The 15,316-nt window shown below is 45.0% G+C and overlaps 1 protein-coding gene across 1 annotated transcript in view; it reads left to right on the plus strand.

The window, feature by feature from the left end:
* The window catches only part of LOC307028444 (cyclic AMP receptor-like protein A), a 49,404-nt gene extending 34,725 nt beyond the window's left edge, over positions 1-14,679 (plus strand). The window contains exons 12-13 of the mRNA XM_079663463.1: positions 6,425-6,572; positions 12,942-14,679. Coding sequence (XP_079519589.1) covers positions 6,425-6,572; positions 12,942-13,112 — 319 coding nt within the window. The 3' untranslated portion in view covers positions 13,113-14,679. The remainder of the gene's footprint in view (positions 1-6,424; positions 6,573-12,941) is intronic.
* The last annotated feature ends 637 nt before the right edge of the window (positions 14,680-15,316 follow it).

A 15,316-nucleotide genomic window follows, 5' to 3' on the forward strand; every position in this document is an offset into this window, starting at 1 on the left:
ATTGTCATATCTGGATGTAGTCAAACTGTAACGGAGTGTTTCATGAAAATCACATTGGATCACATTTTGACCTTGCCCCGTGTCGAAGGATTAAGCTCGTTTTGGCAGAATTATCTCTTTTAGTCAAATAAAAGTTCAGATCTGCTGTCAGCAGCTGCACTAGGGGCTTGTTTTGGCACTGCGAAGCATGTGATTTGTCTGGAGGAAGAAAGAAAAAAAGCAGCCAGCCCGTCGAAGAGAAGAAGAAGAAGTGCAGTCAGGGGTCAGGATGACTTCTCTGTCTGGCCGCCCTCCACTCTCTGGACGGAGTTCTCATCCAAGCTGTTACAGTACGCCTTTCCCACGGCTCCGAGGATGTTCGCCACAACAATTAGAGGCAGATGAAAAAGGTGAACTCTGATGGAGGGAGGAGAGAAATTGATGCCTGGAAAGTGGTATAGACTGGCAGGGTGGGATATTGGAAGAGATAGGGAGAGGCAGCGGATGAGGGATTTTGCAGTGAATCTGGAGGGTGAGGGAGAGAGACGGGCTCAAAGAGTGACAGACAGCATGATAGATGGAAGGTCTGAATAAGTGAGCAAGGCTCGGAGACGCCGTGCGGTTACTAATGATTGACTTCACGCGTACAGGTGGCAACAGGCTTCCTCTGAAAGCGCCTGCTGCTGTGTGCGTGGGCGTGAGCGCGCGAGTGTGTTTATTGTTGTTGACCGTTTGCTCCCGAGTCATACAGTACACACAATATCATCCCTGTTGTCCAACAACAGTCAGCCAATTGTGAGACTCACTCGACTGCGCCACACACACACACACACACACACACACACACACACACACACACACACACACACACACACACACACACACACACACACACACACACACACACACACACACACCCAGCAGCTCAGCCAGGCATCGCCCGCAGCCCCACTCTCCTTCCCACCACTGCCTCCCTCATTCATCTTTCATTAGCCCGGCTCACACAGGAGAAGCAGCCCACCCCCCCCCCTCCTCCTCCTCCTCCTCCACACGCCTCCCCCGTCGCTTCCTTCTCTCTCTATCTAACCTCCTCGCCTTTTTTTCTCCCCCTCGTCTTATCGTGGTTTCTCTCGCACGTAATCTCTTTTGTTTGTCTCGCTCATGTCTTGCAATCTGTCTTTTTGGATATCTCTTCCCCCTACTCCTCCTCCTCTACCTAGCTCTTTACCTCCCCTGCTTTTTAGTATTTTCCTTTCAGCCTCACTCCTTTAGCCCTTCCTCCTCCTCCTCCTCCTCCTCCTCCTCCTCCTCCTCCTCCTCCTCCATTGCTCTCGGCCCTCGTTTCCCTTCGCAGCCTCCCTCTTGCACATTCTCACCTCTTTATCGTGTTCTCCTTTCCTCTCCCTCTCTCCTTCCTGTGCGGTGCTGTTTCTTTGACACTCGTCTCCCCCCTCCCTCCCTCCCTCCCTCCCCCCCTCCCTCCCCTCCCCTCTTCCTGTCTCTCTCTCTCTCGCCTGCTCTTTCTTTCCTCCTTTCATTTCGCTCTCCGTCTCTCCCTCGATGGAGGGGAAAGGCTCTTCGGCTCTAATTGCGGCTGTTCCGTTGCCATGGCGCGTGTTGCTCGGCGCTGCGAGGTGCTGTGTGTGTGTGTGTGTGTGTGGCAGGCAGATGATTGCTTGCTGCCAGCTCTCGTTTCCCGGACGCCGATCGCATTTCTTTGCGGCAGCAGGAAAAAAAAACGAGACGCCAGAAATAGCCCCCCTTCACACAGACCCACTCACTCTTACCGCTGCGCTGTCAGAGAAACACACACGCACAGACACACACACACACAATGGCAGACGCACACACAAACGCACGTCCACAGCATTTCCTCTCCAGCTGACATCCTCAATGAACATGACCTACGTTATACTGTGTGTACCCACCTACGCACAGACCGTGATGTGCATGTGTGTTTTTGCATGTCCACATGTGTCCGACTTCCTCTGTGTGTGTGTGTGTGTGTGTGTGTGTGTGTGTGTGTGTGTGTGTGTGTGTGTGTGTGTGTGTGTGTGTGTGTGTGTGTGTGTGTGTGTGTGTGTGTGTGTGTGTGTGTGTGTGTGTGTGTGTGTGTGTGTGTGTGTGTGTGTGTGTGTGTGTGTGTTTCCTGTGTCTCTAAGGAGGTTGTGTGGGGACTCCTGATTTATTTCACCTTTAATGGGAAGTGAAATGAATGTGAGCAGCAGCTGGTCTGGTCCTCTGAGATACAGCAGTAGGCTAACCCAGAAAATAGGCAGCGTCGCTCCGAAATGGTCCTTACTCCGACAAGTGCCAGGACACGCCACTTTGGTCTCCACAAGCTGCACTGTTGGTTTTATTTGAAGGCGCATTTAGGCATTTAGTTGACACCATTACCCCAAATGACTTAAAGCAGGTAGGTTCTCATTATAGATTGGCCTGCAGCTTTCGGCCAACCCAACTTTCTTCCCCTGTCACAACTTTTCAAGAACTAGTTGGAGGGTAAATGGAGAAAGATTAGTGGCCAATAAACCTTGAAACCTTGTGCTGCAAAAGAGGATAAGAGGGGATTATAACCAGATTTGAGGAAGAATCTCCATAATCATCTTCTGCACTGTTCACCTGCAGTTCTCACTGGGTTTTTAAAGGCTGTCAAATGGATCCTAATGATGTGCTTCCGTATGCCTTATTTCTACTGCATGGTTCGACTCGACTCACTTTTGGCACCAATGCTCAGTGTAGGCCATGAATGTATAAATAGAACTGGACGCAGAGTCGGAGGCCGGCTGCTTTTCATTCCATATGAAAGTTGCTCAGGAGTTGAATGAAGCTGAATGGCTCAATTACTAAGTGATATAATTACCTGTATCATCCTTTGATCCTCTGCATCTATTAGCCAATGAAGTACTTACGGCCCTTCTACACAGCAGCGTTAAAAAAAATCTTCCAACGATTCTCTGCCCATTGGCTTTGAATGGGGTGACGTCACTTTGCCTCGCTTTTCGCCGAACTGCATTGTGGGGACGCAAAGCGAATATTTCCAGGATTTCCGGGATTTTCAGGATTCAAAAGTTGAGCAATGCTCAACTTTTGAATCTGAGGTGGAAGCGTCAGCCAATCAAATCCCGTTTATGCAAATCTGACAGTACAAGCGCTAGCCAATCAAACCGCGTGCAAGCTGGGAGAGCCAGACTGCAGTTCATTTTCTATATTCCTGAAAATGGAGGAGAAATTAGTTCAATCACCCGGTTCTTTATGACCAGTCGCTAATAACTTATAATACAAACCGGAGGAACCAGGCATGGAGGGAGGTGGCCGAGACAGTGGGTGAAACTGGTAGGTTTTCGCCTGTTTGGGAATTTTATATCCAGTTTACTTCGTTTTAACATTGCTATTGCTTTGTATGTCGGGGGCGGGAGATTCATGTGATTGGTTGTTGGTCGCGTTGCTCGCAAAAAATCCCCAAGCTTTCAGACACGCCCAGCTCCAAGATTTTCAAGATTTTTTTAAAGCTGCTGTGCGGACGGGCCGTTAGTGTTTCACCCAGTGGCGGCTGGTGGAAAATATTTTGGGTGGGGCTATGGAAATGGTGACAAAACCGTGTGTGTGTGTGTGTGTGTGTGTGTGTGTGTGTGTGTGTGTGTGTGTGTGTGTGTGTGTGTGGGTGTGGGTGTGGGGGTGGGTGGGTGGGTGTCAGTCAGTCATACTTGCCAACCCTCCCGATTTTCGCGGGAGACTCCCGCATTTCTCCCGATTTCTGACAAAATCAGATTTACTCACGACTGTTTCCACTCTGACTTTAATACAGCTACACCATTGTTTGGTTTCCATGGTAGCGCGTCTCTTTAGCAGCGCGCAAAACTCAAAGTCTGAGAGGGTGAGGAAGATGAAAACTGAAAAAGAATCGACAACTCGACCCTCTGATCACTCCTTTCCTGTAAAATACAGGTCCAGCCCACACATATGCTCCATGGTGCTACAGGCATTGCCCTTACAACTACAATAAGCATGCAAATGTTAATCTACAGCTCCGGCGATCCACTAGCACCGGAGTCTACACCTGCAGACGCAGCCATCCCCCACTGTAGCGTCACCTTGGATACGAGTCTAAACAACTCACAGACACGCTGAAAGGGCGCCCTTTGAGCATCAGATCTGACGACGTTGACTGGCTAAAATTATGTTTCGGCAGCATAGTTTCCAGATAGCAACAGTCAGCTTGTTGGCTGCAGCTGCTCTGGCTGAGGGCTCCTTTCTACCGCCCGGACAAGAGAGGGTAATGATACACGCTGCGGCCAGGCAGGAAACATGTGACTTATCAGTAACTTTATACATCGTAAAACAATTTTAAACGAGATTTTATTGTAGATTATACATTTTACTGATACCAACTATATAATATTTACCTTGTTCTTTAAAAATAAAAATAAAAATAAAAAATATATATTTTTTGGAAAACAATTTTTTTAAATTTATTTTTAATTTTGAATGACAATCAAACATGTGGGAAGAGGGGGGGCGGCGCCCCTATGGGCCGGCCGCCACTGGTTTCACCTAAACCCGCCTCCTAGCTTCTCGTCTCGGCTTATTCACAGGATTGGAGAAGGGAAAATATTGCATTCACTTTTTTTGCTGATTTACAGATGTCTCTTTCCCTTTTGCGATTCAATTGGAAAATGTACTTTTGTGTATCACACGACTGAAACGGAAGTTGTTATTTCCCGATCTGGCCCAAAAATGGCCTCAGGACCAGCAATCTTCCTTGGGGGTTGGTGTTAGCGGTTTTCTTAACATAGTCATGGCGACACAGCTGGAAACTGCTTTGAAACGATCATCAAAGTAATATTCTATTATTCCTAGCGTCTTCATCACCTTGAATGCCGTATTGAGTGCATTTATTGTGCATATTTTAAATGCTTGAGTTATGCTTTGAAAAAAATATGGACAATTTAGCTAACCGTCAAACATCGAACAGAAACAATCTTACATTATTATTGCTTACTAATGTTGTTTTGTTGCTGACATTATTGTTAGAGATATTGTGTTTGGTTGATGGAATAGACACAATGTTGGAATAGTTTCTATCAAAATGGTATTGTTCATTCTTTTAACTTTTATACCATTTTAATGATTTCTAAGGTCATAGATCTGCCAGATGTGTTGTATCTTGACTGGTATCAATGTGTTTGTTTCAATGCTGTCACACTATTGGCAACACTGTTGAAACATTTTTAATTGGATGAATAGTTTGAAATATAACAGTTTTGGTGTTTAGAAGAGTAAAACAAGAACCATTCTCATTTTAGACTGAAGATGTGTTTCCTCCTCTGACTGTCAGTCACAAGGAGAGGAGTGACTGTGGTGTCTCACGTAACTCCTTGTAACCACAACAGTGGTTCTCTTCCTCAAATGGTTGGTTTTGTATCTCCCTTCCCTTCGGGGCACAAGGTGCTCAGGGAAGACTTTCAGGACCCCGAGGTCAACCACCACGGCCACTTAGTTCAGTCCGCACACCCCACCCAGGACCACAGGGGGAAAACGCTATGAGCTGTGTGCGGTTTGATTCTCTCGCTAATAGATCAATAAAAGACATTAGCGGCGCGCTAACCCAACGAGCAGTGCTAATACAGGGTTAATCCAGGGTTAATGGCTAAGCAGCATCGTTCTCGGAGGCAGCCATTAGTTTTGCAGCCACACCACACAATATCAGGTTCTCCTTCCAGTGATGCCCCAGGCTCCCGGGGAGATAGGCACAGCGAGGGGAATTGAAAAGAAAAGATTTGAGGATCGCCCTCATGAGTCAAGATGAAAATGAGATATCCAGACAGATGAAACCGAATGCAAAGAAATGGGAGAGATAGCGTAGAAGGGGGGGAGGAGAGGGGGGGGGGCGTTTGTAGAAAACGTGTGTGGAATGAAAAAAAAGAAGGAGAAAATGGGATGGTGAATTTGTGGTCAGGAGAAGCAGGAAACTGAGATGAGAGAAAAAGCAGGAGAAGGGAGTTGAGCGCTACTCTTCTCCCTGTCCTTGTAAAGTGCTGCGTGCTGTCGAGGCGGCAGCCAAGAATGTGTCAGCCCAGCCGTCTCACGCTGCCTAATGGGCTCTTAAACGCTGATATAAAGCTCACTCGCTCTTTCGCCCTACCCTTTCGTTCTTTCTCTCCCCCTCTCTTTCTCTGCCTCTGCCGCCTGCTCTCATTACCTCTTCTTCTCACCCTGTCCCTCAGTCTGTCACTCAATTGTCCTCTCTCCCCTTTTCTGTGGCTCCGTCTATCAACCTCTCGCTCTCTGTCTTTACCCTTCTTTCTCCTGTTGCTGCCTCTCTACTCCTTGTGACTTCTCTTTCGATTACTTCAACCTCACCGCTGAAGCTCTCTCGCAGGTTGTCTCTTTATTTACAACTTTGAACTCAATACTCCCTCTCTTCCGCTCTCTCCTCCTACAGACTCCATAATGCCTTCTACCCAAAGGATCCATCCTTCTCGCTCACCCTGTTGCACGTCCTGTCGGCACCTCTCCACGGCTTGGCCAACGCCTTTGTCTTCGGCCTGGACAGGGATTGGTGGAGCCTACTGAGTCCTACTGGCATGCAGGTACAGCAGCTGCACACACATACATCTATAGCCCTGTTAGGACATGCACATCACTCCATACATTTGTTAGGAATTTAACAAATTGATCATGTCTGAATACATCCCCAAGTCATTTTCCCTTAAAAGCTGCCAAGCTGAACAGAAGATTCTTTAGCCAGGTGGCTCTGTGATGCTGTATTCATGCTCATTTTCAGGTTCATATCTGTCATTTGTTCCTCTACTGGGACATGTTTACAAGCTTTAATGTTAAAAAAGGTCTTTATTTTTCTCATGCTTTCTCAAGAGCCCAGTGTGGAGTCGTACAAAAACCTATAACACTCAACAGGAAAGGGAAAACCCCAAAAAGCATAATATGGCCTCTTTAAATATCAATGTCAGAATATGTCAATATGCTCACAATGACAATTCTAATATGTTGATGTTTACCTTATTTCCAGCCTCGTTTAGTGTGATACCCTGCTTACGTTTGCTATCCATTGTCAGCAGCAATTCAAGTGCTTATTGACAAGCCTAGAATGTAATCAACTTGTTAATGGGACACAGCAAACAGAGGGGAATTAAGTCTCTGCATTTTACACATCTTAGTATTAGGAGCAGTGGGCAGCTATTATATATTCAGCTCCAGGGGATCAGTTTGGGGATCTGGCACCTCGCCAGGAGGCAGTCTGGCCCCTCTCCAGAAACCAGTCCACACGCTGTATTTGGTTCTTTGGGGACTTGAACCGGCGACCCTTAGGTTCTGAAGCTAGTTTTATGTGATCGGAAACTAAATGTTTTTGGGTTTTGTGCTGTTGGTCAAGAGCTGTTTTTTTTTTTTTACAGCGTTGCAAATCAGGTTATTAATGAATAAAATCACTGTTAATTGTAGCCTTTAAAATATTTCTAATGCATCTTCATTTCATAAACATTATGTAAAAATAAAGTTTGAATAATTCTTAAAGTGATCTTTGTGCAATCCTGCAAAAAAGGTTTTATCAGTTCCTCGCTCCAGAGTTTGCAATTAGACGATTTAACTTTCCAAATTGAATGGTACCATCTGTCACAAGTGTTTATGAATCGTGATAAATAATGCGGGGTCTGATAACAAATTCCCCTTATTTAAAGAGTGAAATAACAAATAACTAAGACTTTCTTTCTTTATATATTTTTACAAATGGAGCTTTTAGGGGAATTTTATGAAGAATACATTTTTTTTTTTTTTTTTGTGACAATTGAACTGCAAATCCTAACAGTTGCATTTCAATAAACACCAAAATCAATAGCATTCCCCACAGATTTGTCTCAATCTACAAACATTGGCAGTATCTGCGGATATGAGCCAAAGCTGGTATCGAACCAGAAAGAAAAAAAACACTCTGTGGTCTCAGTTCACACACACACACACACACACACACACACACAAACACACACACACACACACACACACACACACACACACACACACACACACACACACACACACACACACACACACACTGCAATCTACTCAGTGTCACCAACCACGTTGATAACGGGTCATGAGCACAATGTGGAAGACTGGAATGTGTGGTATGACCTTCAACCCAAATGTCAATGTTGCACTGTGGTGAGTCGGGAGAGACACACAGAGAGACAGAGGAGTGAAATGGAATCTCAATGTGTTCGTAAATCACAGAGAAAATGCTGTTTGTGTGTGTGTCAGAGGGAGAAAGACAGAGGGAGGGTGAGGAAGAAGACGACAGAGAGAGAGGGAGGAGGAGGAGAGAGAGAGAGAGAGAGAGAGAGAGACAGGCGGCGGCGTGTGTGTTCGTGCTCTATCGTGACTAACAGCCGGTTGTTATTCATCTTGGCATGCGACTCCCAGCAGCCCCCACACATCAGGTGCGAGATTGGCGGAGGAGAGGAGTGGTGAGGGAGAGAAGGGGGAGGTGGTGCTGGGGGGGGGGGCTTGTTACAGCGTCAAAGCATTCCTCACTCAACGCTACAAATCTGCGCTTTCGTACCAGACTCCCCCCCCACTCCTCCTCCCCCTGTCTCTCGTGCTGTTTGCCTGCGGTGCATTTACATGTGTTTAAAGGGATTGGCTCAGGTCTTTATACACTACTCGCATGCCTCGTGTACAACGAACGGGTCCCTCCTCTTCATACTCACAGTTAAGGGATCATCTCCTGATGTGGCGACAGTGTAGGACACTAAATATACTTTCCGTGTTCCTTTGTCCCTTCCAGGTTCTTCCCAAACTTTGATTGTGGTTTCCAACTTTGTTAATAACCCTATGTGCTTCTCAGCGTTTCATAGGCGTATTTCAAATGCAAAACTGTGTCCTAAGGCCATCTTGAATGCTGGCAAGAACTTAGAAGCATTTTGGATTCAATAGCTAAATAACTAGTTCTGCAATATGAAGGTGTGAAGTGATGCGATGTATGCCATCACTCAGACTAACTGTAGTGAGCTTACAAACTACAATCTCACTATAAACTTCATGTTTGTGTAATTGAAAAATTAAAAGGGACAGGTGCAAAGGAGGCTAGTATTTAGAGATGGTCTTGTTAAAGAGTCCCTATCATCATTGTTGGGAGTTTCCGTTTTCTGTAGGGTGTTATATAGGTGTTTGTGCATGTAAATTGTCTGCAATGGCTAAAATCTCAAAGTTGAATTTCTCTCCCAAACACTCCCCCCCCCCCCCCCCACTGCCTGAAACACCTTCATTTGTCACCTTTGTTTACTTGGTAAAATAATGACATCAGTATGTATCACTTAAGCTTCGATTGGCTAGGGCTCCAACATATTATACGTGATAGGCTAAGAGGCGGGACATCTCTAAGCGGTTGACCAATCACAACAGAGCCGGTCAGCTAACCAATCAGAGCAGACTGGGCTCTGGTTTCAGACAGAGGGTGAAAAGAGGTGCTGTAGCACAGGCAGTATGAGAAAAATAAAGAACTTTTTGAATACAAATATGAGCCTGAACATTTACATTATAAGCCTTCTCGATATCATTGTGACTTTCCGAGGATGTCATTACCCGAGGTTCAATGCAAATACACGACACCTGCCAATAGAATGTGTCTCACGAGCGTCTTAAGTGACCGGCATTTCCCCGCTTTGTATGCAAAGATACGTGTACAACATTATCATTTGCATATACAAAATAGGCTACATATTTGAATGGAAAATAGTTTTTGTTTCTGCTTTATTGTGTGTGTCAGTTGTTACTGTAATATAAATCACACATTCATGCAGAAACGTACAAAGACTTAATGTTAATACCAGTTCTGAACAGGCCTGAGAATCCTTACATTTTTTTAGTCTCTTAAAATAAGTCTAGTGATAGTAATCTGTACATACATTTCAAACAAAAACAATTGAAAGTTTTTTCTAGATGAATTCAAATACAGGCCAACAAACCAGGCTAAAGTTGAAGCTCACAGTGTATATACAGTCTATGATCTGAGTGAGGGTGGAGGAAATGGGACTGGGGGTTTCAATTGTTTGTCTACGGGGAGCTCCGAGTGTCAAAACACTGTCACACAAACACATACACTGGAGGCAGAGGCTGCCGTGCAAGGTGCCAGCGGCTCATCAGGAGGGATACACATTCACTCGTAGCACCGTCATAGCATAGGTCTCCATATACAGGTCTACCCTGCCCAGATAAAGGTGAAATGCCATAGTACACTTTGACTGCAGGGGGATCAAAACGCCAACTTTCGGATTACTTGACAACTGATCTACCTACTGAGCAAGCGCTACAACTATGACTGAAATGTTTGGAGAAAGAATCTGAAGAATAGTAACCCTTTTTTTCTAATGCTTTCAATTGAGAATGGTATTTTTAAAACTCTTAATAAAACCAAAAATGTCCCAACCATTCCTGCGCTAAAGAGCATTTCCCGCTCTGAGTATGTGCAAGTTACAATAACTAGGTTACTGCTGTCTTCATAAAGTTGTCTACTAATCACCTATCTCACCAGATTTCTGTCAGTAACCTTGTTCCTCTTGCACATGTAAACTTTCTCTCCGCCTCGTATCCCTTGCTATATCTAGCCCGCTGTTGTTTCTTTTCATCTCTTCCTCGCAGTCTTCGTCTCCTCTCCTCCTCCATCTCTCTCTTCATATCGCTATCTTTATCTTTCTGTGTGTGTGTCTCTTCCCATGCCTCTTCTGTTGCCTGTTACAACATATCTGGTATTTATCTCTCTTACATTATTTCTACCGCTCACTTTTGTGCAGCATCTCCCTCCCACCTGTGTACTCTTCTTCTCTCTCTCTCCCCCGCTTCAATCTTTCCCTCCATTATATTGATCTGCATTCTAGCCGCACAGCTTGAACTGCCTGTGGCTCTGCAATGAGCTCACCATTCACTTCTTCCTCTTCTGTGTGTATGCACGAAGAAGCTGCTCATAAGTCTCACTGCAATCTTAGAGTGAGGTACAAAGCAAGCTTATTTTGAAAATGCTGTTTATGTCTAAAAACTTCTTCTTTTTTTGTCAGAATCTCTGCCAATAACACCACGCCAGCCATGTATTAAGAGTAGGCGACTCAGCCTGGTTACTCTGCAAACTAGGAGCCATTATCTTTTGGTCTATGTAATCACCTATACTGTGTTTTAAAACAGTGGAATTTAAATATCTCATTATACCCTGTTTCTATTGCCACACAACTGAATGAGCATGAAATAGTGATTTGATTGCAGGTCATAAATGTTATCTGTTAACCATGCAGGACAGCCGTCACAAAGTGATCCGACAAAATCAACATAACTAAAGGTTGATTACATCTTTTATTGCGTGCTTGACTAGTTTAACAATTTAAATGAGTGACCAGACAAAGTCAATCCTCTCCAAGGCTTGGATCATTGTTTCACACTTAAGGCGTCAGTATGCTCCTTCTGGCCCCAGCACCCTTTATACACTCTCTATTGCCTCTCACAAGCTATGCTATAAAAAATAGATTTTATATATTTTTTAAACCCCCCCAAACAAGGCTATGCTAAAAGCTGGACGCCCATATAGGGAATAACAGAACACACTTGCAAGAAAGTCCCTCTTGAAAGTCAGTCATGGTGTTGCACTTTGAAGTAGTTGTGTAAATAATTGAAAATAGCGCTACAGGTTGAAATTCAAACCCTGGCTCCTTTCACAGCCGGGCCAATCACGCCTTGACGGTGTTTTCAGAAAGTTGCAGAAATTACACAGCCCCCCCCCAAATCAGACACCAGAAAGATTTGAGACAATGAACACTTATATTAGTGCCATTATGATGTGAACTTGATTTAAAAAAAATGGTGTTAATGACTTAATGGGCCAGTGCCTGAAAAAGGGAGTTAGTTAGTTAGTTAGTTAGTTAGTTTTTTGTACTTTTATTTTTTTAATTATATTTTTTATTATATCATAACTTAGTACATTTTTTTTAACACATGTAACATTAAGCTGTCTGTGGCTCTTTCCTGCTGTAACGATGCAAATGTCCCCTCTGTGGGACTAATAAAGGTATTCTGATTCTGAGTAACGTCTATATGTCTGCTCCACTCAAAGATTCTGCTCTACTTTTTATTCCTTTATCTGCCTACTCACCAGAAGTTGAGTTGAGAATGATGACTCGAAATATAAGAGAAGCATCCTTAGGGGAAAGCTTAGTGCGTTCAGTGTGCTTGAGAGAAAGAGGATGTGCTCACAGAAACCTGGTGTTGGAAGCAGAGGAGAAATGAACAGTTGCGTGGTAGTAAATGTACTACCCTGGTTTCAGCTTGCCGATGAATCATCTCTAGCTCCTCTTGACCCAAGTGAAGATGATCAGGGATTTTTTATTAGAAAGTATCAGCAGAAAAGTAACCTTTTTGTATTAGTGCCTTTTTAACTAGCAAGCATCGAGCATGTAAATGACATACCATTTTACATTGCAAGTCCCCGTAGTTAGAAAGTTATTCATATCGAGTGCTATTGACCGTGACAATACGCTTTCCCTCCATTTCATTTGAGATCTGGTATTTTGTGTCTAGAATACCATAAGTACGAAATAACAAAATGTGTTGAAGGAAAAGGCATTGTGGCACCCTTATGTCAGAGTATACTTGAGTAAACTTGAACTTTATTTCCCTTTTCCAGGTTGGCACTGACATTTTTTCTTCTTAAATGACAGCACCATGTTATGTTGTTCGAAATTACAACAGCCTGCATTGCCTCTAGTGCCTCTAAGTCCCTAAGTGTGAACAGCCAGTGGTGTTACATTTATAAATGCCGAAGACCTTTTATTTTTAAGTGTGCATAAAAGCATCTTATTGTGAATGGATGACCAGAACAAAAATCTAATGTAGCCTGCTCGGGTGAATGCAAACCAGTACAATCATTGTGTGTTCATTTCAACCTCTGCTTGTGTGTCTGTTTGTAGCTGGCTCTGCAGTCCCGGCTGTGTGACAGGACTCTGATTGGAGAGTACCACCCCGGGGCGGTGCGCTACACACAGGCTGACCTGGTCGACCTCAGCGATGACGACGACGACAATGACACCAACGTGCTCTTCTACTCCCCCGACATGACCCTGAAAGACCGAGGGCCCTGAGAGAGAGCCGGAGAGAATAAGAGAGAGGGGGAGAGAGAGAGATAGAGGGAAGAGCCGGAGGATAGGAGCACGAACGAGGGTCACAGCCAGAGAGAGACTCAGCGGATTAGAAACTGAGAGAGAGAGGAACAAGAGGTAGAGAGGGAATGAAAGGGAAGATTGGGGGGACAGTAAGGCAGATAGGAGGCGGAGATGAGCTGTCAGGTTCCATTATTAATCCCCATCCTTTACTATTTAATATCCTAAAGACACACACACACAGCGAGCAGAGCTGCAGCTCCCTGCTATACTACTATGGGAGAGGAGCAAGACAGGATCGGCTCTAAAGATCCTCCTAATGTCAAAGGCATCTGCTGCATCCCAAAGGTTTTAAAACAATTTCCCCTCTCTGCACTGCCTTCTTCACTCCTGCATTCTGCAGTGTTTTGGCACACCGCAAAAGTGAAAGGGGGGGGAAAGGAACGACTGAAAGGCAATCATAATAAGGTGTTAGTTTAGCATTCAGAGCAATTACCTTTTCACTTCTCTGCAGGGGATGAAGTGAAAGCAGGCCTTTTTAAAAAGCACCCTGTGTGTCAGAAGTGAATAATCTACGGTTCTGGTTCTTAACAATTGTCTCCCTGATAGGGGCAGGGTGGGGTGCAGTGAAAAAAACAAGAAGGGGGTTAAAAAAGAGTGAAGATGACTTGGTAGGGCAAGTAAGTCTCACAGGAGCCTCTCCTTCTTCTGACAGTTCTTATGTTTTTCTCCTTGCATATGACTTTATTGTTGCTGCAACTTTCGCACAAGTATTACTTTGAACGGTTGTTTTGTATTTTAATGAAATTCTACATGTGTTTGTTATACTGTATTTATCACTGTACCATGTATATTTAAGTGTACACTCTATTTTTGTACGTGCCTTGGACTCAAATGTGTCCAAACCTGCTGCTCTCACATGACAGTTGAAATACATAGCCTTATGGCCAACTACAAAACATGTATTGTTAATCAGTCAACACGAACACACCCACATACATACAGACACACGTGCTCTCCCGAAAGTCCCTGTCAAAACAGGTCCAAATCGAGGACACGCGCACATGCCATAGCAACAGCCTGTGATGGTTCATCACCTCCTGGCCCTTGTCAGAGGTGCTGAGGTGTGATTGGCGGGATAATGGAGTCGCTTTATATTCAACCTCAGCCCATTTGGTATTTCCACACATCGTGGTGGTTTCATCACTGTCTGTGCGAGCTGCCGGCTGTCAGCTGCCTCTCTGACAGGTTGAACTAATGAACCCACACTTGACCCTTTTTACCCTTGGGTTTTCTGAACTTTTCTGCTTGGCGTCAATGACACCAGAGCGCAACTTTAGATTGCAGTTTACAGAGCTGTGTTATATACACACACACACACACACACACACACACACACACACACACACACACACACACACACACACATACACACACACAGCGACACACAGCGACACACAGCCCAAACCCCATTTTAGGCACTGTTGCTGGTTTTACTTGACTGTGCACTCCATCAAATAAATGAGCAGGAGAGACATTTCATAACAAAGCTGAGACTGGGCGTGTTTATTTCATTTTCACATTGATGTAATCCCTCATTCCCTCATGCCACTACCCTGCCTCCCATGAAGTGTTGAATGTGCAGACGTCTTTTAGACCTGGGCTGCCTAAATAATGGATATTAATTATTGGTCCGATCCTGCTGGCCCCTGCCGTGTCTCCAAATCTGGTTAACTGGATTTTGATTAATGAAATATGTGCGTGATGTCCTCAAGAAAACTAGACTTTTTTTCCCCCTCCACGCACCTAGCTCTCCCGCACACTCGAGCCCCGAACCCCCTTCATATAAAGAGCCCGGGAAATAAGCGAATCTGCCTGTCACGCAAGAAGAATTATTATCCCCCCCCCCCCCACCACTCGTATCGTCGCATGCGCCGTAATTGGATACAATTTAACACCCGCGGCCCACGGGCATGTCGGCAGGCGCACACTGCCTACTATTAGCTCGCCTCGCCTCGCCACCCTATCATTTGTCAGATCTGTGTTTGTGTGCTCCTGGTGCCTGCGTGTGTGTGTGTGTGTGTGTGTGTGTTTGCGCGCGCGCGTGCATGTGGCTCGAGAAACCGGAGCCATTGTTGGAGTCCGGCCATGACCTAGCTGTGACGCACAGAGAGGGAGAGGGAGGG

Source organism: Notothenia rossii (genome assembly GCF_949606895.1).
Source record: "Notothenia rossii genome assembly, chromosome: 2".
Lineage (NCBI taxonomy): Eukaryota > Metazoa > Chordata > Actinopteri > Perciformes > Nototheniidae > Notothenia > Notothenia rossii.